We start from the raw sequence: 25,041 nt of genomic DNA on the forward strand, positions 1-25,041 counted from the left end.
AAATGTATCAAGTCACCTCCTGTGTCAGTACCAGGGCCGCCGAGCTAGGGTGCTTGGAAGTTAGGAGGACCCTTGGGATCAAAGCCAATAGCTGAGGCTTATCTTCACTCTGAGTTGAAATTTGGGATGTGGCATACACCCCAGACCCTATTGAAACATCCTTATTGGAGCGGTTTCCACTGGGAAATGCTGTCTCAACTAAACTGGAATTTTATCTCAGTGTGGTATGGAGCGGGGGGCGGTTTTGTTTCGGAAAAACATCAGCCAGAACACACTGCGATGGACAAAACGGCCCCGTCTCCATGGCATCAAAATGGGAAGTTTCCATTTTCATTGTAAAAAGGCTTTTTTCATTTCAACACCGGCTTGATTTCATGGGAATGTGTTAAAACCACAAAAGGTCCAAATCCAGCTGAAGTGTTTCAAATTTATGGAAACAAAACCTTTTGGTAGATCTGAAACTGGCTCCCCCCCCACCCAAGTTTTGTTTCATGAAACATTTCAAACATTTGGCATTTTTGTCCAGATTTAGGGAGAAAAAAAACCCTTGTTTTGTCAAAAACTTAGTATTTCTCCTGAGAAAGAAAGTCTGTTTTCCAGCGAGCTCTGATGTGCACAAGTTCAACAAGGACAAGTGCAAAGTCCTGCACTGAGGCGGGAGCAATCCCCTGTCCCGGTGCAGGCAGGGGTGACGGGCTGGGCAGCAGCTCTGCAGAAAAGGACCGGTGGACAAGAAGCTGGACAGGAGCCAGCAGTGTGCCCTTGTCACCAAGAAGGCTACCGGCATCCTGGGCTGCATTGGTAGAAGCGTTGCCAGCAGATCCAGGGCAGCGATTCTTCCCCTCTATTCAGCACTGGGGAGGCCACATCTGGAGTCCTGTGTCCAGCTGTGGGCACCCACTACAGAAAGGATGTGGGCAAGTTGGAGAGAGTCCAGTGGAGGGCAATGAAAATGGCTGTGGGGCTGGGGGACAGGACTGGTGAGGAGAGGCTGAGGGAACTGGGCTGATTTAGTCTGAAGAAGAGAAGACCGAGGGGGATTGAATAGCAGCTTCACCTCCCTGCAGGGGGGCTGCAAAGAGGATGGAGCTGGGCTGGTCTCAGTGGGGGCAGATACAGGACAAGGAGCAATGGGCTCAAGCTGCAGCAAGGGAAGTTGAGGTTGGTTATTAGGGAAAACTTTCTCACTAGGAGGGTAGTAAAACACTGGAACAGGTCACCCAGAGAGGCTGTTGAATCTTCATCCTTGGCAGTTTTTTAAGGTCCAGCTTGACAAAGGCTGGGATGATGCAGTTGGGGCTGGTCCTGCTTGGAGCAGGGGGTTGAACTAGATGTGACCTCCCGAGGTCCCTTCAACCCTCATTGTCTACGATTTGATGATATGTGAGATGAGTGTAGATGCATGCGTGCATGGGTTTTCTTCACGCATGTGTGTGTGCACATGCCCAGAAGACTCATTGAGTGGTGTTGACATTTCATTTCATGAATGCAGTGAGGTCTGTGCTGTCTTCTCCTTGCAGGAGGCAGTGCCCAGGTCTACAGCCAGTCTGCCAGATAGTTTTGGGCAGCAGGAGGGGGGTTTGAAGATCAGGGCAGAGCGCTGGAGATGCATTGCAACAGGTCACTGCCTTGAGAGTCCCTGGCATAGTTAAGCTTTAGCCCGCTGTAGCAGAGGGAGCTTTTCCTGGGTGTCTTCAACCCCAGAGATGCTGTTTTCAGCCTGAACGGTGCGATTGTGTGCAGTGACAGCTCTTCGTGTGCCGTTTGCATGTGGCTGAGGCAGACAGCGCCGCAGGCGGGGATCCAGGTACAATAATGTGCCAAGACACGTACATGGATGCTGTGCTAGTGCATCTGTGCCCTGGGCCTGGTTGTAGCCCCTGGGATTACAGCTTCGCCGGGCAAATTAGCCAAATCAATTCCAAATCATACTGACTGAGCAGGATTCAATCCTTCCAAAAACCATAGGGATTGAGCAGGCAGAACTCAGTCGTTTTAAACATCGGGTATGGTGCTACATCCTCCTTTGCAGGCTCTCACCCTGGGACTTCAGACGCTCCCAAATCCATTGGCAGGCATCCTACGTGCAGAGGTTTTGGGATTAGGGTGCCCCCACTGGATCTGAGCCAAAAGGCCCTGGTATTCCCCCTGCCAGGTATAGTTTGCTTTGGGGGTTTTTAAGGAAATTTTGTGTGTCCCAAGTCAAATCAGCCAAATCAATTCCAAATCCGGCAGTCATGCAAGAACCATATGTGGCCCTGCTACCGGCAAGCAGCCTCCGCCCCCATCTGGGGCTTCAGATGCTTCCAAATCCTTTGGCGAGCATCCTGCGTGCAGGCCCAAATCCGGAGGTTTGGTGTTCAGATGCCCCCGAGTTTTGCTTGCCTTCAGCCATACAGTCTCAGGAGCAAGCTAGGGAGGGGTCTCCCATTTCCATAAAGTTGGTGTATAGCACAGATCTTCCCACTAGAAGTGAAAGTACTCCATGGGGTAAGGGGGCTGCTCCCTTCCTCGTGCCACTTGGCACGACAAGAAGCGACGCGGGCATTTTCTGAGCAAACAGCATTCCTCACCACCCCCTCCTGCCTGGGGGAAAGCGGAGGGTTATTCATATTCAAATCCCCTCGCAGAAATGCCGACGAGGGACCGTGCGCTGCAGCCGGGAGAGGTTGCAATGTACGGGCCAATGTGGAAATTGCAGCTGAGAGAGAAGATAAGCTGGGGACAGGAAACAGTAGCAATGGGGCTCAGTGGATTTACCCCCAAATTTCACGTATGAGGTCCCAGTCTGGTCTGGGCTACAGGAAATCATGCACCCCCCGCCCCCCTTTCACTCACACACATGCACACACGCACATGCACATGCACAGCTTTTCATCCTACTGTCCTTGAGAGGGTATATCAAATCATTACTTCAAGGAAGCAGAAAAATGGGAGAGAGAGGCCAGCGGACATGAAATCCCCGTTCTCCAAGGACCAAGGGCCAGGTTCGCGCAGGACTGTCGGCAGTAAAAGATACAGCCTGGCGCTTGGGGGAGGATTTTCAAGTGTGCAGAGGTGATTATGAGCCTCTGAAATATCTCAGACGCCTTTAAAAACACAGCATGATTTATTGGTCAACCCGAGGAATGTCTCGAAAGACTTCACCCAAGCGGTTGTCTAAAGTGAATTAAATAGCAATGCCCTGCTGAGACCCCAGGCTGCAAATTATTTACCCACCTGCCAACAGAGGATTGCAATGAGTAACTGCTTCCAAAAGCACCTAAATCCCACGTCCGGACGTGACTCAGGAGCACTCCGTATTTTCAGTAGAAAAACCCTGCTCCTAAAGGGCTTTATATTTCTATGGAAAGATTTCTGAAAGCCCAAGTGAGTTTTGAAAAAAGGGATTTAGACTTCTCAAGCATTCAGAAGGTGCTTTACAAAAAGGCATCCGAAGGCTTTAACAAGCATTAAGTCTCCAAGTCCCACTGTGAATAAGAGATTATCTCAGTTTTACAAAAGGGGAAAGAGGTACGGAGGGATGACGGGATTTGCCCTGGCAGATGTAGTAGGTTGGTAGCAGAGGTAGAAGAGAGCCCAAGCGTCACCTCTGCTTTGCTGCGAGGCTTTCACGGATCTGCCATTGCGGCTAGGCAGGGGATCAACTGAGATCACTGCCTACGAGTGCTGTTTTAGCTGAGGGACAGAAATTACACCTAAACTGGTTTAAGTGATCAGAAACTGGTTGAAAGCTGTAACAGAACAAAAGCTCAGTGCACAGAAACCAGTTTCAAAATGGCCCAAACTGGAGGGGCTTTAGTCCCCCACCTCACCCCAGCTCGGTGTGCTACTCACACCCCCTGCTCTTTGCTGGAGCAAGGTGTGGGGCACAGGGCAGGGGTGGGCAACAGCATGAGAGGGTCTGCCCCCCTCCAGGCAAACCCTGGCTGGGATCTGGGGTCTGAGAAGGGCTTTAATGCCCCTTCCCCAGCTCAGTGTGCACGCACCAAGCCCTGCAGGACCAGCCGGAGAGGTGGGAGGTGTTGGCAAAGACCTGGCTTGATCATGACACGTATGTGCTGGAAGTGGAGGAACAGGAGAGGGTTGCAGACAGCTTGAGCTGGTGTGAGCAAAGGAATCAGAGAACTTCATTGACTTTATAAAGCCGAACCTGTAAAAGGTGGGGGACAGGAATACCTACGCAAGGACTTTCCAAAGGGATTACACAAGATGTATGCAAGGCTTTCTCTTATCTTTTTGTTTTCTTCCATTTCATTTTCAGTTAGACTACACGGCGTGCACTCTCACTGTGTTTTACTGGGCTGTATCTTAGCTTCGGCAAAGGTTTGTGGTTGTTCGGTCCTGTGCTTGAGGTTGCAAATTGCTGCGTTCGATACACGCTCGCTTCAGAGAAAGGATTATTCTTGTTCAAGCTTTTATGAATTCAATGCCACTACATTTTTCCCCAACCCCCAACCTTAGTCTGGCAGTGGCTGCCCCCCTCCCCACCCCCTCTTTCTGGCTTGAGCCACTGCAAGCATGTGGCTGCATTCCCTGAATCAAAAGTGAAGGTCTGTTCATTTGCTAATCAGTTCAATCTCTGCAGTTTAGACTAACCTACAACGATTGAATCGATTCAGCCTCGGGCTTTTTGACTGTCTGTACTTAGCCTGACTGTCTCTGTGCTGTCCTCTCAGAGCACCTGGAGGGGTGAACTCAAGTTCACAAAAGTTTGTGCTCTGTATATATCTTATTCAGTCGCCTAGTACGTGCGGGTCTACCCTGCCTTCATTTTACCGCTGTCCCTCAGTCTGCATGCATCCGAGGATAGTCTCTTATTTTCAGTTTGGGCTGGGGCAAGGAGGGACTGTCTATTTGTCGTGTTTGTACAGCACCTTGCACAATAGGGTTCCAGTGCCTGAAGGGCCCTCTAGCTTCTACAGAAACACAAGTAATAAATAGCAGCAAAACTCACTACGGGGTGAAATATAGTGGGGCAGAACATTGCCAAATAAAATAAATTCTCTCCAAATGTGCATTTTGTCAGAGCTGAAGCATTTTGCAGTGAGCGTATCGACGTTGACCCAGATTTTGTTAAGATGGTGGTTGAGGTCCTCTGCGCTCCGGTCACTACTGATAATAAGAGAGAGAGAGAGAGAGAGAAAGGCCCAAATTGAAAATCCAAGCTGTTCTGATCCAAGAAAGCCCAGGCGGCCTGACGCCGCTCCATCTTGTGAAACCATTCCTAAAGCTTGCTTTCATTTTAAGGCAGGGTGAGCACACATTTCAAACCCTCGTCACAAGATAAACCCAGATTTTTCAAGTAGGAATCCACAGTTGGGGCCTTTCTGAGCTCTTTGCAACAGAAAATCTGCTCTATTATTTTTCTGTACTTAATAAAAGAGGAAAAAATTAAGAGCTGGCATTTTCCACAGGGGGGGGAGCTTGAATCTATCCAGGTGTGCCTTGAGTCTAAAAACATTGGGTCCACTGGCCTTGTAGCTAATCTCATTTCCAGTATTCAACCTTGTTTGCCGTGCCATTTATTTGCTAATTGGACCGTGCCCAGCTGAGGCTGTAAAATCTGGCAGGTCATTTTGCTTCGGTATCGCTTTCTGGTTCTCATGTGTTTGGGTCTCCGAGGGCCCTGCCACGTGTTCAAAGTAAAGCTGGACAGAAACCACCTATAAAGTTATTACACATTTTCAAGCACTAACTGGGCATGTCTACATGTGTGCATTTACTGTGCAGTAACCAAAATTACTGTGCAGTACGGGCACGCATCTACACATGCACACCCTTACTGTGCAGTAAATATGGCGATTTACACTGATTTGAGTGTAAATTTGAGACCTGCATCATGCAGGTCTCAAATTTACGCCTGATTAGTTACTGCACAGTAGCACACATATAGATGCCTTACTGTACAGTAACAATGTATATGTGGGCTGACTTGGGACTAACTTTAGTCCCAAGTCAGTCTGCACACAGCATTAATTCACACATGTAGACGTTGGCCTATTTCTGCTTACTGCACAGTAACTCCCAATCTGTAGCTGGTTGGCTCTTTTTATAGCTGGATGGAGATTTTCATGGCATGATCATTACGTTTCCCATGCAGCCGGATTTAATTTATTGTGCGATTAACTGGTTAATTGTGTGATAACTACTTTGCACATGTGGCCGGTCTCACTTTGCACATGTGGCCAGTCTGCATGTCTTGCACAATTAACCAGTAAGTTGCATGATGTCTGTAACGCGTTGCAGGGGCCCGACACTGCAGGGAACATAACGCCAAAAACAAACTCCCAAAGTTCCTCAATGAAATGGGAAAAATAAAAGAGAGCAAGCAAAGAGAAATGCTTTTGTTTAACCAAGTCTGAGTTCTGGTCTTGGCTCTGCTGGTTGGAGCTCCCTTGATGTCGTACTGCAGAAATCTCGGAGCTGAAAGTCCCCTGGTTCTGAATCCACTCCCGGCACAAAGAGCAGAGATTCAGCAGGTGCCCGCACTATGGCAGGAGACAGCGAGGGAACATTTCAGGGGCAAACTGGTCTGGTATCAACTGGCTCTGACCTTCTCAGTCTCTCCTCCACAGGAGAACCAAAGCAGCTCACTTCTTCCTCTATGGGCATGTCTACACACGTTCATTAATACACCTTAGATACTGCGTGTTTTGTGTACTACTTCCTTAATGAAGGACTAACTAAATGCGTGGTACCTAAAGTTACCGAATGGTTTTTTCATGGTGCTTTCTGTGCTTTAGCGTAATAACACTGTGCAGTAGGCTATTAGCACGGTTTTTGCCATGATATGCTACTGTGCAGTATAATTAGGCTAATGCGCAGTAAGCGTCTTGTGTAGATGCACCTTATAGGTTCCGTGTAAGTGATGTCCCTACACCCTTCCCCTAAGGGTCGCACTGCTCTCTGCTGCAAGGCTTGCTTTTGCCTGAAGAAAGTAAGATAAAAACAAGGGAGGAAAAGAAGAAATTCCTGCTGCGCAGGCCTCCTATGTGCCCAGGGACCATCCTGCTACTCAGTCATGTGCAACCACAGCCTGAGAGGTCCAGAAATACCACCTCCACCCAATGCATACAAATACACACACACCAATTTCCACCTGGGTGTGCGAACATACAGCAAGCAAAGCCCGTCCCCAACGTTGCATCCCAAAGTTGGAGGAATGGATCGGTCTATATAGCAATGAGGGTGAGACAACCCAATGCCCATGGCTCCAGGTGAAGATGCAGATGCCTACAAGCGGCGGTGACGGTACAACCGCCCATAAAGCCACGGTGACACCAGGAAAGGAGATGCAAAGCCTTCAGCTCCAGAGTGGGGCTGGCTAGGGGAGCAGCTTGAGGGACCACTTCTTTTTATCTTGCTGGGATCCTATGACCGCAGCTGACTTCCTGCCCCTCGGACAGGGAGCTGGACTTGATGGTCTCCCGAGGTCCCTTCCAGCCCTAACGTCTATGAAATCTATGAACCCTGAAGAGCAGCCTTCACCCTATTTCTCAGCAGATGAGCAGGCATTGATGGCAGAGATAACTAAAGCATGTTCATGTCCAGTCCTGATCACCAGACCTCCCTCCACTAAAATACCAGGGGGAGGTTTAAGGCAAAAAAATGAAAATAACCCACTGGAAACTATTTTTCATCCTGCTGAGAGACACAGAGTCTGTCCTAAATGGTTCCTAAGCACCAATAATTAAGACAACCTGTTGGAACAATTCAAGTAGCTACATGATGGATGGGGCTTGTCTCTCTGCCCAAGTCACAGCTCCAGGATCACGCTGGGCAATGGGGCACGCTACCAGTTGCAGAGCTGCCAGCTTGGGAAGCCTTCAAAGCTAGTTTGATCGTTATCCCTCAGAGGCAGCTTCTTAAGTGTCCACTTCCAGGCTGGGGGCTCAGCTGCATTCACTTATACAAGAGAGCAGAAGGGTTCCCTCCAGCACCCAAATTACTAGGCAAAGGGCTGTGGCTTGCGTTAGATTAGCGCTTCGTGGTGGTCCCTCCTAAACTTAAAAGCAATTGAAGGAGTGGTGGTTTTGGAAAGGGTAGACTCTACCTGGCCACGATGCAGGAGGCTGGACCAAATGACCTCACCGGGAAAGCTCCTCCAAACCACATGAACTGACTTGTCCGTGGTTCTGGTGGCCTGAGCCCTTAATTCGGTGCGATGGAGGAATGCTTTGCCCCGTGCGAGCTGACTCAGCTGCTTTGCAGCCATTCCTCCGCGGTCCTTCAGTCCTCTTGCTGTGGTTGACATTAAAGGCTTCTCTCTATGGTTTCAACAGATCGAGGCTGAAGACCAAGTCCTGGCAACTTTCTGCGGCCGGGAGACGACCGACACGGAGCAGGCCCCCGGGCAGCAAGCCATTCTGTCCCCTGGCGCCTACATGGGGCTCACGTTTAGATCCGACTTCTCCAACGAGGAACGCTTCACGGGCTTCGAGGCCCATTACACAGCGGTGGGTAAGTACCGTATCGCAGCAAATGTGCAGACCTCACAGCCCAAGCTGGGCCGTGGCCACTCAGCCCCCCAGAGCACAGGGGAGACCAAAGGAAAAGACTCGAAAAAAAGCAGGCTTCTTTTCCCTGAGCTAAAAGAGGAGCTCTCTCAGAGGTAAGCAGTCTACAGCAGACTGGTTGCCCAGGCCAGTTGCATCTTATAGAGGTCAGTGGTGCAAATACTCAATACAGCAATCATCACTGGAGACACTGAGCATTACCAGAGGCAGGGTATGCTGGATAACTGCAAATGCAGGCTTGTTACCTGGGGCCATTTTCAGAGCAGCGGGATGCTCCATTCCCAGTGCCGCAGGGTTTGGGCGTATAGCAGCAGGCTCTGATTTCTGCTCCCCTTTCTGGTGTCCTGCAGAGACCTGGCAGGTCACACGCAGCACCTCCCTGCCCCAGTTGCATGGCAGACGATTGCAAACATGCTCACGTTCTTTCCTAACCAGTGACTTTCCCTGGTAGGGTTATCCCAAGGGACTGTGAGTGGAAGGGGCCTGCTGCTACAGCACATGCACCACGTCTGCTGGATGGCAGGGAATCCAAGGGTCTCCAGTCCTGCAACCTGCCTCCCCTCAGTAGAGCACTGATTCCCCTAGCAGGCCAGCCTGCCCATGCCCCTCACAAATCAGACGGCATCGCCGTGCTAGCCCGTGACGAGATGGCCAGGTGTGGCATTTCTGCTTTGGCATGAGATCAGGCTGCAAATGCTCTGACCCCGGTTCCTCCTCGCAGACGTGGACGAGTGCCTGGAGAAGAGCGATGAGGAGCTGGCCTGTGACCACTACTGCCACAATTACATCGGGGGGTACTACTGCTCCTGCCGCTTCGGCTACATCCTGCACTCGGACAACCGCACCTGCAAAGGTACAGGCTGGAGGGCAATGTGGGTCTGCTCCCTCTCCGAGCCCGCCTGCCTGGGACCTGAGAGCCCGGGGACCATTGCACGCACAGGCCCTGCACTAAAATGATGCCCCAAAGAATGCATCGTCTTGGCCCTGATCCTGCAACAGGATCCTGCAGCCCCTTGAGGGCTGGGATAATGGATCCTCGCACGTCTAGTTATATCAGCCCTACCTCCACCTCTGCGTGTGAGATGGCTGGAGCAGACCTAGGGGCTGCTACAGCCCTGGGCACGTCACAAAACTCTGAAGAGCCGCTCAGGGGAGCAGAGGGCTTCTTCCCTCCTCCATCATTTACAGTGCTTGTGCTCAGGCCATGCAGAGGTTGCAGCGGTTTCAGGTGGCTCCCAGGGGTATGACATCAGCATGATGTCATCAGCGCCATTCCTGATGCACGCTACCACGGGGGCGCATCAGAACTGCCTGGGCATGCTTTGCTGGTGGCAGAGTCTAGGATGCTCTGGGGTGAGATGGCAAGGGGCTGGGAACAGGAGGCTCCTTCTCAGGGCAAGTGCCAGCCAAGGAGGGCTTTAAACCATGTGTGAGGTCCGGCTGGACCCTGACCGCGCCGGCCGTGTTGCAGTGGAGTGCAGCGACAACCTCTTCACCCAGAGGAGCGGGGTGATCACCAGCGCTGACTTTCCCAACCCGTACCCCAAGAGCTCCGACTGCCTGTACCGTGTCGAGCTGGAGGATGGCTTCTTCATCACCCTGCAGTTCGAGGACAGCATCGACATCGAGGACCATCCCGAGGTCTCCTGCCCTTATGACTACATCAAGGTGAGCCGGCTGGGTTGGCAGAGGCAGGGTATGGACCCCCACTCTGGGCTCTCTCACTCTGTCTCGTTGGACCAGCCATAGTCCCATGACTGCTGTCCTTCAGGGATACAACAAAGCCAGCATGAGAGGAGCCTGCTTATAGCAGCTCCATCCCTTCTGATTTCCATGCTAGGACCATGTGCTTCATGAAATCTCTATTTCTCCAAACTTTCCAGGGCTTCACATGCGAGCAGCGCTTTCCTGCTGCATTGCTCTCTGGGCTGCATCTTGGCCACAGAGACTTGGAAGGGGCTCCTAAGGCCATCAAGCCCCGTCCTCTGCCTTTGCAGGCAGTCTTTTAGCCAGAGGCCTAAAAAATTGCTCACTTCAATCCCTCACCCATCACAGCCACGCATCTTACAAACCCAAACCACCCTGCAGCACGCCGCAGCTCAAAAGCAGGGGGAAAGGGCCCTGCCACCAGGAAAGCAGATGCCCAGAAGATCCTAGGAAGAGGAACATGGTCCTCATTACCGAGGGAGGCAGAGCCAGTCTGGCTGGGGGGTGCATGCCTTCCCAACCCCAAATCTGATGTCCGCATCTCCTATGCCCAGGTCCTCCAAGCAGGAGATGCCCTTCAGTGCCCTCTTTGCAAGCAAAAAGGCCAAGTTTTGTAAAGTTTGGAGGTGGATAAAGAACAGTAGGAGACAAGGGAGAGAAAGACCCCTTTCCCCTCTTACAAAGGGCCCAAGACATGTTTTATTTCCATGAAGTCTAGGGTAGGGCCAGCCTGTCAACCAGCCACGGGGTGTGGGGAGCCCTCATTGCTTCCTAAAGCGATCTCTTCTGCTTCCTTGTGGCAGATTAAAGCCGGCCCTCTGGAGTTCGGGCCTTTCTGTGGGGAAAAATCCCCGGGACGTATCGAAACACAGACCAACAGCGTCCAGATCCTGTTCCACAGCGACAACTCGGGCGAGAACCGAGGGTGGAAGCTATCGTACGCGGCCACCGGTAATGCGCTCTGCTCCTTTCCCTTCCCTGCACCCACGGGGGTTGGCAAACCGGGTAGATGGGGATTGATGGTGCATCTGGTCCTGAGACTCCAGGAGAAGGAGGGTGTAGGATGCACATAGTGAACCTAACGGTGCAATTTCATTCTGGGGGGGAGAAAGCTACCTCGATGGACCTGGCGGATAGCAGCCGTACCGAGCCCTGCCTGCCACCGTGCCAGGCTCTGGGCCACTGGGAGAATCAGGCTGTTCATATTAAGTCCCAAGGAGTGAGTCCCGAGTCCTAGCTTCATCCAAAGTGGGCTGGGAATGAAGCAGTCCCAGCAGGGAGGCAAAGCCTCCCCAGAGACAGCTCAGGGTGGGAAGGGGACCCCCCGGTTCAAGGTTCGTGACCCCCTTGAGGTCCCCTTCAGTAGCACCGATAGCCATGGCCCCTGTGCCGTTTTGCACAGAGTCATAGCTCAAGGAGAAGCAGCAGATAGCATTACCCCAATAAAGAGCCTTGGGAACAGGCCTGCCGTGGCTGGCTCCACCCAGGCCTCTGTCCCGTTAGCTGGCTGCCATTTGAATTTGCATTTTTTTTCTCCCCTCTTGCCAAGGGAACCCGTGCCCTCTCGTGCAGCCTCCCATCAATGGGAAGATCGACCCCTCGCAGGCACGCTACACCTTTAAGGACCAGGTGGTCATCAGCTGCAACCCGGGATACAAAGTGCTAAAGGTACAGGGACTGCTCGCCTCGATCTCTGGGGCTGGGGCAGACTCTCTTAAATCCATTGGAGTGGGCTCACGTGAAGGCCCCCCATGTCCGTGCTCTCATGCCATAGGCACGTGCTGAATTAGGGAGGAGCACGATGGTTTGTGGTGATGGGAAGCTCTCCGTGGTACCCGGTGAAGCTGGCCAGGCATGGCCAGATGCATAAAATCATGGACAATGAGGGTTGGAAGGGACATCTAGTCCAACCCCCTGCTCCAAGCAGGACCAGCCCAACTACATCATCCCAGTCCTTGCCATCGGGTGCTACCCCCATGCTTTGTAAGGCTCACAAAGGAGCTGCCCAGTCATTCATTGCTGGGACCGCTCCACTGAAGCCCATTGCCAGGCCAGCAGAGAACGCAGCCCTGCTTCACCCGCTTCGTTCAGACCTAAGGAGACCCTCCCTCCTCCCACCGCCTTCCCTAGGACAGCAGGTACCTCTGTGCTCGAGAGGGGCAAAGTAACCCAAAGGAGAGCCCTGCCTGCCCTGCTAGAGACCACGCACGGGAACAGCCTACACTTGACGCCATAGACCTTCCCCTGCAAAGACAGCGGAGGTGGAGTGGAACGACTCTTCCCCAAACCACCTGCCTAGTGTCTCACACCAGCCAGCGAGCAAACAGAGGCAAGGCTTGGCTTTGCACAAGACTAAGAGGAGCAGAGGGGCCTTCTGGAGAGCCTCTGCTCAGCTCCTCTGTGGTCTTGAACCCCAGGGAAATCTCCCTAGCCAGCTGTATGCCACCCATCCAACTCGGTGACCATGGCTGTGGCTTCCAACTTGAGAGCCTGTAAAGGAAACTATTAACTTTGCAAGTGAAGTAAGGCTGGTATTTTGAGTGGTGACCTCCAGGAAGTACCCAGCAGGTAGGGATCATCCACGAAGTGGCCCTAGACTCAGCACTCAACCTCCCCTTGGGCCTATCTACTGCCATCCCAGACAGGCTGTCTCTGCTGTAAGGGGTAGGGTGGTCCCGAGGCAGGGGTGACGATGTCTTTCCCTCTTCCCTTCTGCGCAGGATGATGTGGAGAGTGACACCTTCCAAATCGAGTGCCTGAAGGATGGGACGTGGAGCAACAAGGTCCCCATCTGCAAAAGTAAGAAGCCCCTCTCTCCCTTCCCAGTACCCTCTACCTGGGGGTAACAGCCCCAGTGCTGAGCTCCGGGCGGGGTTGTACAGATGTCCCTGCAAAACGATGTTGGCCGTTTCTCCTAGAGCACAACAGGGTTTGTGCCAAAGATGACAGGTCGGGTATTTGTTCTTCCTGATGCAACTGGATAAGTGCAACCTGCTTTCCCTGTCTCCCTCTTCAAACAAGCACTGCCCTGGCTCTGGGACAGTGTCTCCAAGCAGACGGATAAATGGCGTCATCCTCTGCATTAGCTTGCACCCCATCATAAAGGGCCTGGTCCCCTAGTGCAAGAACGCACGTCACGGAAGTATCACGACAAAACAAAAGTCAGCTTATGGGCTTCTTCTTGGGGCTGGTGGGGCCGAGCTACCAAATGCTGATATGGATTTGAACCCACCTATGCCAAGGGTATGTTTGGAGCTGATGGTGGGGCTTCAAACTACTATAGTAACAAGGCCCATGTGGGATATCTGGACCTGGAACTGAACTGCTCTTTGGTTTTAGGGTTGCTCAGACCCAGAGGTCTGGGTTGGTCACAAGTGCAGCCAAAACCAAGGAATACAGACAGCAGCAAAAGGAGTGAGCAAAATTGGCCTGATGTTTAAAAAAACCACGTTGATTCGTTGCTGCTGAAGGTTGATTCTGGGATGTTGCACAGCTCCAATGGGCTTTAGGCAGAGCTACTTCTAATGCAGGAATGACATCTCTCGAGTGCGGGCACCCCTTTCATGTCCCTAGGGCATCCAGCCTGTGTGCTCCAGTGTTTCCCCTGGGCTGGAGGGGTGGAGAAGCAGAGATAGGCATGGATGGCCAAGAAAGCTGATGGAGCAACAGGTCAGAATTGAAAGCAGGCCACCAGAGAAAATGAACAACCCAAGCGAAGGTTGCTCGCCTGGGGATTGCAGAACAGGATGAGGTGCCAGCTTGCATAGGGAGCTAAGGGCATCCCTTCACCTCCCCTCTGCCTCCTGTTTGGGAGAGGGACCCTAAATCACATGAGCACGGACAGGGTTGAGACAGCCATCAGATCTCAACCCCCTGAACGTGGGCAGAGTTCAGACCCAGGTCCTGATGCCAACTTCCCAGCTGGGATCTATCCCCTGAACCGATCCAACCTGGGACAATGGATCCAACCCCTGTGTCCTGGACGCTGCTCCCTCTGCTCACACACGCACACAACAGCAGGTACCTCTAGGCAAAAGTGCCCTGAGTCTGCTTTCCTGCCAGCTTCAGCTGCTTAAGGCCAGAGCTGTGCATGTTGTCACCTCTCTTACACCTGGGCATGGAGAATGGCTGGGAGGAATTGGAGCTTTTCTGGCTGGAGATTCCCTGCTCTGCAACCTCCTCCATTGCAGGTGGATCCTTGTTTTATAACAATAATACATACAAGCAAGGGGTAACTTGTACTTGCAAAGCTCCCTGGACATAGCAATTGCAATGATGTCAGAAATGCCACATACTCTCCCATCCTCTACTTGTGCCTTGGAAGCACATGGGACATGCACTGCTACAAATCCCCCGCAGATCTTGAGTTTCTAACTTATCTATTACTAAAGAAATCTCTTCCTCCAGAGCTTGAACAAAGACCAAATAAGAATGGATGCCGGTCGGACATTTTTCTTAGTAAACGTTTTGCACCAAAAAATGGGGGTTTGAACTGAAAAAAAACCCCAAAACAAGCCACTTTGGGGAAAGTGATATCCAGGAGCACAGATAAGATGATCACTTAGGTCCCCTGAGACGTTATCGTCTATTCACTGAAATTTTCAGGGTTTGTCAAAAAAACGAAGCCCCTCCAAATGACCAATCAAAAAACGTCTCTTAAGGGGGAAAAAAGCTGCAAAAAAAAAATGAAAACATTTTTGGTTTTTCCAATTTTTTTTGCAGACAAAACCATTTTCAACCCAGCTGTAATAAGAAAAAAACAGGTTGATATTGGGCCAATGCAAAGAGTTTCTTTATAGTAGAAGGTGTGGGTGGCTATGTGCCACTGCAGGATGGATGTTGGCTGGGTCCGGTAGAAGAAAAGGGGTCTCCACCAGGACTGGGATAAGGGGGCATGGTGTTGGCTCCACTGGAAGGTGTCGTACTGTTAATACGGTGTTTAACACGATCAGACCCCTCTGCGCTGTCTCCGGAGCCCAGCCTGCTCTCCGCGTATAACCCTTGGATGCTTGCTGAATTGATCCCCGTTCCTGGTGTTATGGGGGCATGTTTCCTGCATGGATTCTCTCTGCTCAGCTGTTAATCCTGCTCTCTCTTTCTCTCTCTCTGCTTTCCTCCCTTCCCTTTCCCCTTCTGCCTTCGGCGCAGCTGCAGAAACAGCCGAGAACAAGACAGAGGGAAGAGCTGAGTCGGACCAAGTGACGGCATGACCACCTCTTAGAAGGGGCAGACTGTCTCTTAGACATATCAGGGACTCTCTAGGCTGCAAGGCTTATTCCCCGTGCTCTCCCCCCAGCCTTTTCCAATCTTGGAGCGGGGGGGGATCTCCTTTGGGGAGATACATCACTGCTGTAGATTCAATGCTGGACCCCCGTTAACCCCAACCTACCTGGCACACTCCGACTGAAAGGATCCCACTCCCATATCCCAGGAAAAGCACAACCCACTTGCACCCCAGGCTGCTGCCCCGGGGACAGGGCACTCTGGCAGGTGTCTGCACTGCGCCTCGGAGACCCAGCAATGAAAACCGTGATGCAAGGAGCAGCTGCTTTGTCTGTGCTTTGTGGTTTGAAAATAACCCTTCATGGCCTTGCTTTCCCCCTCCTCCTCTGGGCCAGGCTGGTCAGTCTAAGAATGAGAACTGTTCTTTGCTCCCTTTCAGTCTCTCAGTGCAAAATATCCAGCCTCGTTCCCTGCGTCCTGGTGCATGTGAACCCCCCCATCTCTTTGGGACTGACAAGTGCTTGCAAGACAGACCTGCAAGGAAATCTGTCCATCTGGGCTCGCCCCTTCAGCATGCCTCCCCAGCTCTGCTGCTGCCTCTGCCAAGCTGCTCCCTTCAACCAGAGCTGCTGTTCATGAGCCTTTCCCATATAACACACCGTCCTTTTAGCCTGAAGAGTAAGTCACAGAAAACAGCTAGAAAGGAGGAGCCACCACCTTTAACATCAATGGCTTGTCAGGGATTTGAGCAGGGTGGAGGAGGATTGCACTTAGGCACTGATTGCCAAGGGCGCTCGTACATATGACAATGTCACAATGCACACACGACAAAAGTTTCCCTTTATGTGACTTAATGGCATCAAGCATTACACGTACCTGAGTATGAGGGCTTTTAAATGAGTTGGCATCATTGCAAACTAAACTATATCCCTATGTGGTTTAGCTTGCAATGCTGCAATTTGGAACATTGAGGCCATTAGTCAGCTCCCCCCCTCCCTCCCTGCCCCACCGCCCGGCCACAGGACAGGCGGGCAGGCTCCGCGGGGGAAAAGGATTGGGCCCCTCATGGCTTCTGCCTTCAACAGGGGCCTGGACAATCACATGTGTGCAGTGACAGGGTAGGTTTCAATTTAAAACTCACTGTTTCAATTTGGGGGGCATAGAATACAACCTGAAGGACTAAAGCGCCGTCACATGTACAAGCGCCCTCAGATGCCTAATAGGTAGAATAGGATGCGGCTCCTTGTAGCATTATTTTCCAGGGCCAGAGATTAGTCTCTGAACTTAAAAATGGAAAGAGCAAGGCTGATAGCATGTTACTGGGGACTTGGCTGGAGGAACAGATGATGGAGCAAGCTAGGGAAGGGGTGGAGGGTCGCAGAAGGGAAGGCATGGAGGAAGGAAGGCTAGAAGGAAGTGACGGAGCATTGCAGTGGGGAGAGAGGGGATGAAGAAAGGATCTTGGAGAAGAGAGCCAGGCCATTGGGGAAGTACACACACATACACATATGCATACAATTACACATCCGCATCCACATCCACATACAGTGAACCAAAGGCCAGCAATGTTATTGGAAACCTCTCTCTTGACTTCAACTGGCTTTGGATAGGGCCCATAGAGAAGGGAGCTAAGGGGAAAGGGTTGCCAAGCTTTGGCCAGTGATGGCCTGAGACAGATCTTCAAGAGTTAGCGTTGACAGCCAGGGCGGTGAGGATGGATGTCGGAGGAGACTGTGAGGGTCCACAGCAGCTTTGCAGCACGAGACAGGAGCTTATAGCCCAGAGAAAAAGATGCCTGGGGAGAAAAGGCCTGAGAAACGGAGCAGTTGGCAGCAGAAGGAAGAGCAAGGAGGTCACGTCTGGGCCTGAAAGCAAGGGAGCCCCAAGAGCAAGCGTGGGTCCTGGGACCAGAGATAGGGAAGAGTCAGGGGCAGGGAGCTGGGCCTGATGGTGGAGGGGGGTCAGAACAAGGAGCCCAGACTGAGGCACCCCACCCATAATATAACACACGTTCAAGCCTGCAGGTACGGGGACTTGGCCAGAGAGAACAGCATGGCCTGACAAGACAGCCTGGATCCCTAGAAAGAGAGGCCGAGAGATGGGACCTGGTGAACCCAGTGCTTCCCCACTGGGAGTTGACAGAGGGGTGGGAGGCTGGGGGACAGGGGCAGAAGAAGGGGCCTGACAAGAGACCCCCATCCCCAGAGGCCCCTTCTAGTGCAGCCCATCCAGCTTGGGAAAGAGCTAAGAACAGGGTCCATTCAGCACTGGGGAGGCCTCCCTGGGAGTACCGTGTCCAGCTTTGGGCATCACAGATCCAGAAAGATGTGGACGCACAGGCAAGAGTCCCATGGAGAGCACCCGGGAGGGTCAGCGGTCTGGGAAACACAACATAGAAGCAAAGTTTACAAGAACGGGGAGCTTTTAATGTAGAAAAAAAAGGAAAACCAGGGTGGGATTTAATGACAGCCTTCAGATACTTGAAGGGTGGTGACCAAGAGGATGCAATGGATTCATCTTGATTGTTTTATCCCCTCCAGAAGCCAGGAGCTTAAACGGCAACGAGGAAAATGCGGGTTGGGTATTAGAAAGAACTTGCTCTGTGTGGGGGTGCTCAAGCAGGCGGCCTGTGCAATCGCCATCCTTGGAAGGGTATAAGAGCAGCTGGGATGGACACTGGGCTGGGATGGTTTAGATGGCCATGATCCTGCCTTGAGCAAAAAGTGGGGCAAGATGACCTTGTGAGGGTCCTGCGAGCCGCCCTTTCCTACGAGCCCCCCAAAGAGTACATCTAGTGGTGGCATGAGAGCAAAAGGGTTTGGGTTTTGTTCTCTGAGTCATGCCAGCTGAACCCATCCTCGCAGCCTTGTCACACCCAGGGGCACTCACTGAAGGTTTCCAAGGCTTCCCGCAGCCCCTGAGCACAGTCTCTTCCAAGCGCTCCTTCCCCTGCTCTTTAGTGGACAGACGGAGCAAGAGGCAGAGGTCACTTGCAGGTGGGTCTTTCTCCAAGTACCATAATGATGCTCGGTGACCACTCAGCATCCCCCAGCAACACGTATCCCCTGCCTGTCGGTGCCAAGAAGAATCCCTGATTTCAATGACTGGGACAGAACGGGTGGGGACAGGGAGAGGCAAAACGAGCTGTGTATCGGATGCCCGTAAACTGAAGAAGCCCAAGGAGCCCCCTGAGAGTGAAGGCCTGCCTGCAGGGAGACATCTGGATGACAGAAACCGCTCCCTCTTGCTCCCCGAGACATTATTCCTCACCGGCACTGCAAACAGACCGCTGCATGGAAAGCCAAATGCATTCCCATCAGCCTTTTGGCCCCCGTGAACACCAGGCAGGGGCTGCGACCGCCCAGGTGACAGCCCTGATCCCAAAGATCTCATGCCCTCTTCTCTGATCCCAAAGATCCCAAAGATCCCAGCCCCCTTCTCTGAGCCACTTCGGCATTGAACGGCTGAGAAAATGGTGGGGCCTGGGGGAACGGCCTGAGCAAGTCTCTATCTGCCTTAGCAGCTACCCCAGCAGCAGCTGCTCCACAATGCCCTGGAGATCCAGTTCATCACCATCTCATCATAACAGGGTGCCTCTTTTAAGTGGGCTCAGCCTAAAATCACCATTTTTAAGGTGCATTAAAGGCATGTGTCTACACGTGCATGCCCTTAGTGCACCTTAACAATGGCAGTTTAAGGTTATGTGAGCCTAAATTTGATACATGCCTAAAACAGGTATCCAATTTTGGCGGAAATAACTAAGTCGCATTAGCACACATGTAGACGAGCTAATGCGCATTAACATGTGCGTCAATGGATACACAGTGTGTTAATGCGATTAGCATGTCTGCATGTGTACTAAGGCAACTTAGCTGTTCGCGCCTAAATTTAATGTGCTGTAATGCGCATTAGCGTGTCTACATGTGTGCTAAATCACTTTAACGTGCCTTAAGCAAAGGCTCATGAAGTTTAGGTGCGCATAAATACACGTGTAGACACGCCCACGGGTATGCACTAATTAGCTCAAACAGCAGCGATGCATCCACTTGGCTGGTTGCAATCTGTGCAGGGCTAACAACGCGCTGAGAGAAACAGGCGGCCACACCGCGCCTGCCCTGCAAGCCGAGGTACAATGTGAGTGATGCCCCTGCCGCAACTCCCAAATTCTCTGCTTCAAGGGACATTTTAAATTCCAGCGACCTGGCCGATCTGCCAGAGAGGGAGAAGGGCTACGGCTGGGGCTCCAGCTACTCGTGTCAGTGAGATTCAGATGTGGGCTATAGCTGTAGCTAGTGCCCCTCTCTCTCAAGGGGGACTCTGCAGCTCAGCTGCTCTCCCTGGGGCTGGGCTGGCTCCAGCGCCAGCATTTGAGCTCACTTTTCAATGGGAACACCTTACTGCCTGGCCTGGTGCTTGCTCCGGCAGTACCGCTGTTTCCTCCATGCCCGGCAGGAGCTCCTTAATTCACACCTGACTAGTCTAGACATTTCTTCCCCTAACAACCCAGCTACCAGGCAGAAAACGACCATCCTGGGTCATGCCCTGTTGTTAAATCAGTGTCTACCTCGTCCCAAGCGCAACGGGAATTTCAGCTCACTTGCTGGCAATGGCAAAATCAGCATCAATTAGTCTGAGGCCCTGAACATGGGGACTCCTGAGACCCAAATCACAACCAAGATCCTTCAACTGCTGTGCTTGGCCCAGGCAGAGAAAACCTTGGCTGGGATGATGCAGGTGGGGCTGGTCCTGCTTGGAGCAGGGGGCTGCACTAGATGCGGGTCCCTTCCCACCCCCATTTTCTATGATACTATGACTTGACAGAGCCTTCTTCTCCGGCTGGCCCTTCTTCCCTTTCTCCCAGATACCAGAAAGGGAGGAGAAGGGAGGATCACAGCCCCATTGAAAGCAGCGGCAAAACTCGCCTGGATTTCAACAGAAGGAAAAGCTGCCAAGAGGCTGATCTGGGACCCGAGACAGGCACACATGTACAGCCCCTGCTCACACGCACGCCCTCGCCTCCTGCCAGCCCAGCCCCAGGTTCAGCTAGCTTCTGGTTTCAACGCCAAGTCAGCTTCATGGCTTGCAGTTGCAGGAAAGCAGGTTTAGGTTGGATCTCAGGAAACATTTCTTCACTGTCAGAGCAGGGAGGCCGTGGAGGAGACGCCCAGGGAAGGGGTGGCCTCTCCATGCATGGAGGGGTTCAAGGAGAGCCATGGCTGGGGGATGATCGAGGCCTAACAATGCCTGCAGGCTTCTGGGCTTTACTAGTTGCTCCCTGTCTGCTACACATGTCGGGGGGTTTAAGTGTTCATCACCGGCATTGGGTGCTGGCTGCACCCCAGGCTGGGGATGGTGACTGGGCTGTGCCAATGCTCCTACTGGGACTTCCTGGCTAGAGGGTCTTGCCCCTCCACTCAGGGTCAGACTGATGCCACATTTGGGGTCAAGCAGGAAATTTACCCCCTGGTCAGACTTGTACAGACTGCGTGGATTTTGCCTTCCTCTGTATCCAGAGCGTGGCCTCTATCGGGGATCCATCCTTGGAGGTTTTCAAGACCCAGCTAGACCAAGCCTTGGCTGGTATGATGGAGTTGGGGCTGGTCCTGCTGGGAGCAAGGGTTGGACTAGATGTGACCTCCTGTGGTCCCTTCCAGCCCTCATTGTCTGTGAGTCTATGATACTATCTCTTGAGTGTATATTAACAACCTTTTATAGCAGCAGGACGCTGGCTGCCGTGGTCCCCTGCTTTCCCGGGGGCAGGTTCGGGTGAGGTCTGTGCTATGTCAGGGTTGATGGTAGTTTTGCTAAGAGTTTAGATAATTCCCAGATTCACAGAAGTTTAGGGCTGGAAGGGACCTCATGAGATCATTGGGTCCAGCCCCGTAATGGATTTGTACCGGGCTGGTTTGCAGAGGGCTGATCCTGCCTCAGGCAGGGTTTGCACTAGATGGGACCTCTGGAGCTCCTGTCCCACCCCACTCTCTTTATAAAGTCATAAAGCTGAGGCTAACGTCATGTAGCTGCGGTGCCGGGGAGCCGTGCCAAGAATGGATGCGAGCACAGGTGACCCCACTCTCCTTTCTCCCTAGTGGCCGACTGCCGAGCCCCGGCGGAGCTGGAGCACGGGTTCATCACGTTCGCCTCGAGGAGCAACCTCACCACCTACCGCTCCGTGATCTGGTACTCCTGCCATCGCCCCTACTACCGCTTGGCCCCCAACGTCACTGGTGAGGGCATCGGGCGAGGGGGGTTGGAGGGACTGTGTCTACACAAGTACGGGGTTGCAATGATCCGTGTGCAACACACTTACATGTGCTGGCACCCTGGCCACATCACGCAGCCACCCCTGGGAGGAAGGAGCTAGCTGGAAACAGAGGTTTCATCTGGGGTGTCTGTGCTGCTAAAGGCAGAGCCGGCTGCAGGCGGTCTCTGCAAAGGCGACCGCGTTACCCAGCAGGTCTACGTCTCGGCAGAGAAGATGCTGCCATCTCAATGCTCTTTGGCCCTCAGGCAGCGGCAGCAGCTGTTAACAAGCATCACTAGCCATGTCTAGTTACTAAATCCTGCCTGTACACAGCGCAGTCCTGTCCTCACGGGAAAGTGCCACAGCCTGAAGACAACAGGCCTCACTGATAGCAACACCCGGGCCACGTAATCCTTATCACTGCTTGTCTGCGTGCAAAGTTTCCCCCTTTGAGCCCATTGCAAAACCCTCCTGCGGGCGATTGGGAATGGCGAACGCCTGGTCCGTGCTTCTCGTGCAGCGGTGAGGCTGTAGCACTTGGCTTCCCAGGTCTCCCCGGCACCAGCTGGGCTGAATTAGCTCTGTGTCTTTAACCTGGCTTGGAGCAGTCTCCCCAGAGCCAGCTTCATGCCATACAGCCCCCACGTGCTGCTTTTTCAAGCCAGCTGGCGCCTCCATCCCTTCACCCTCTGCAGACCAGTATGTCAGGGTGTGTGATCTGCTCATCTCCCCGCTCCCAGCATGCAGACCCTGCTGTGCCCTGAGCAGCCCAGTGGCCCATGGAGATGGAGAAGAGGCAGGGACCTCCGGTAACTGCTTTGGATGGTCCGTGATGGATGCAGACTGCAGTGAGAGGTTTCCCAAACTGCTTCTGCCCATGGGCCGGGGCAGCTCACAAGGGCACAAGCCACATCTCCGAAGGCAGGACCTCTCCTTTGTGCTTGCCCCCATCCTTACGGTGTGATGACCTTGGAAGATGCTTCCTGCCGGAGCTCATCCATGCAGAAGTGAGAGCCACAGAGAGGGCTGGGGAAAGCAGAGGGCAGGGGAGGCTGCCACCTGGGCATCGCAAGGTGCTGCCCACAACAGCCACATGCCCCCTGCCTTCAGGAAGAGCTGCAGGTGCCCGCTAGAGCATGGGACCCCACATCACAGATCCAACCATGGAGGTATCAAGCGGTGCCAGCTGTAAGACCTGCTAGTGGAGGCTAGGGCTGGAGAGGCAACCTTTCCATGCAGCCCTTCTGCCCTCGGACAAACACTCTGGTTCTGCCTTTGCGGACGTCTATGCCAGTCCAGCTACCCAAGTGCGACCCAGGGCCCTAGGATTTATCATGACACATGATAGACCTGTGTTTAGGAAGGGCTGACCCCTGTATGGGCACAGCGCAGACCCTCCAGCCATGCACACGCAAACCCTGGTGCGTCCAGGCCATGGGGCTAACATCTTGCTGTCTTCCAGGCATATACACCTGCGATGAGAATGGGATCTGGAGGAGCGAGGAGCTGGGAACCAAGCTGCCGTCCTGTCGACCAGGTACCTGGAAAGCTCTGGAGATGCCCTCTCACAGCCACTTGTGCTGCATGCTGGGGGATGTAGGGGCATGGGGCGAGGGTGGGAGGCGTTGGCCCAGTTCTGCGGGCTGCGCTCCAGGCCTGGAGCGATGTGGTGCCTCCCCAATAGACCGATGCCCACCTCAAAGGCTACGCTGCAGAGACACAAACCTCATCCCCAGGGAAAAAGCCACCTCTTTGCCCTGTAGGACCCAGCAGTGCGTGCTGTAGAGATGGGGGGGAAGTCACAAAAGTGGGGCCCGGAGTCCTGAATCCCCCAAAGTGCATAGGCATTGAGATCACGGGTGTCAGCTAAGACCTGTTGCTAAGGCACAGGGCCCAAATCCAGCCCCTGGGGTCACTAGATGTGTCAGGAACATTGCACTGCTGCAATTTGGCCCCAAAGCACTATGAATCCACCCCCAAGTCCAGCCAAAACCAGGTAGCCAGCAGAGGCAGGTTTTTCAATACAGGCCCAGCCCCATGGTGCTGGAGAAACTTTTATAGAGCAGGCATCAAGGTGCTTTTCCAACATCCACTCACTTGTATGGGCCTTGCCCCCATTTCACAGCTGGAGACACTGAGACTGAGAGATTCAGGGGTGGGCCCAAGACCCCAGGAGAGGGCAGTGTCAAAGGAGAGATTGGTGTTAAGGGCTCACTTGTTCCTACCCTAGTGTGTTGGCTTGCAAGACCTCAGGGCCAAGCTGCTGCACGAGGGCATCTTTGTGCTAGAGCCTGGCAAATAGCCCCGTCCTGCCCCTCTCTGAGTGGCAGGCCTGTTCTGGCCAAGAGGAAGCCGGTTTGAGTTACAAACCAGCTGAGCTGGCTGTTCCTGCTCTACACACATGCATGTGCACTCTGTGGTGTGTGCAGCTTTTTTGTCGCCAGCAAAATCACCTCTCAGCAAATGCCAAAGGGCAAGAGGCGTACCCTGTTCCCATCCCGTGCCAGTGCCAGGGAGAGTGGTCCGGCCCTTTGGAAAGAAGCCAGGCTGGAAAGAGAAAGTTCCCTGCAAGTTTCTGCACGGTCACACTCACACACACTTCCCATTGCACATGCAGGTCCCCTGCCTAGGAGACACATCCTGCATGGAGAGGTCAGGCTCTTTCCAGGGATACCTCTGCCTGTTTGTCTTCCCGGTCCCCAGGCCAAGAGGCTTGGGGGTAGCAGATATTGGAAGCAAGTGCCCAAAAAGCATGACCTCCCTGCCGGCCTCCCCCTCTCCCTGCTTCCCAGTCACCCCAGCAGTCCGATAGCATTCCCTGTGGTGGACCCCCAGGCTTGGGCTCGCATGTAGGATGCCCGCCAAAGGATCTGGAAGTATCTGAAGCCCCAGGCTGGGGTGGAGGATGCTTGCTGGTAGCAGGGCCACATAGGGTTCTTGAATGATTCAAATGGATTTGGACCTGATCTGGCTCATTTGACCTGGGACATGAACATTTTTCCTTCAAAATAATTTTTTAAAAAAAAATTCCCTGTGGACTCCCAAGCAAAGGGAGCCGGGGGGCATTTCCCAAATGCAGGTTTCGGCCATACGCCACTGAATTCCCAAGCCCCAACCATGCCATAGCCCATCTGGCAGAGGCAATCCTGCTCCACCGGGGTGGAGGTGAGGCAGGAGGAAGGGCTGCATGGAGGGAGGCTTGTCCTCCATCACCCACTGCTGGGTCTCCTCTATGCTCAGACAAGAAGGCCGGGTACCTGGGGCCTGCATCTGGCAGAAATTAATGGCTATGAACACTTGCTCAGCTCCCCATTGCACCAGAGCAGAGTCACCCCCATGCAGGATTCC

General features: G+C 53.1%; 1 protein-coding gene across 5 annotated transcripts in view; it reads left to right on the forward strand.

Moving 5' to 3' along the window:
- Positions 1-25,041, forward strand: part of MASP1 (mannan binding lectin serine peptidase 1) — a 59,264-nt gene that overhangs the window by 10,983 nt on the left and 23,240 nt on the right. For 4 of the 5 annotated variants that reach the window (XM_014519357.2, XM_025202729.1, XM_006022443.3 and 1 more), the window contains exons 3-10: positions 8,286-8,463; positions 9,241-9,372; positions 9,991-10,187; positions 11,030-11,177; positions 11,776-11,894; positions 12,947-13,025; positions 21,539-21,676; positions 23,156-23,230. In XM_014519357.2, the coding sequence (XP_014374843.1) occupies positions 8,286-8,463; positions 9,241-9,372; positions 9,991-10,187; positions 11,030-11,177; positions 11,776-11,894; positions 12,947-13,025; positions 21,539-21,676; positions 23,156-23,230 (1,066 nt within the window). Of the gene's footprint in view, positions 1-8,285; positions 8,464-9,240; positions 9,373-9,990; positions 10,188-11,029; positions 11,178-11,775; positions 11,895-12,946; positions 13,026-15,374; positions 15,768-21,538; positions 21,677-23,155; positions 23,231-25,041 lie in introns of those variants that run through there. The other variant, XM_014519360.2, reaches the window with a different exon arrangement.

The sequence above is a fragment of the Alligator sinensis genome, unplaced genomic scaffold (genome assembly GCF_000455745.1).
Source record: "Alligator sinensis unplaced genomic scaffold, ASM45574v1 scaffold301_1, whole genome shotgun sequence".
Taxonomy (NCBI): domain Eukaryota; kingdom Metazoa; phylum Chordata; order Crocodylia; family Alligatoridae; genus Alligator; species Alligator sinensis.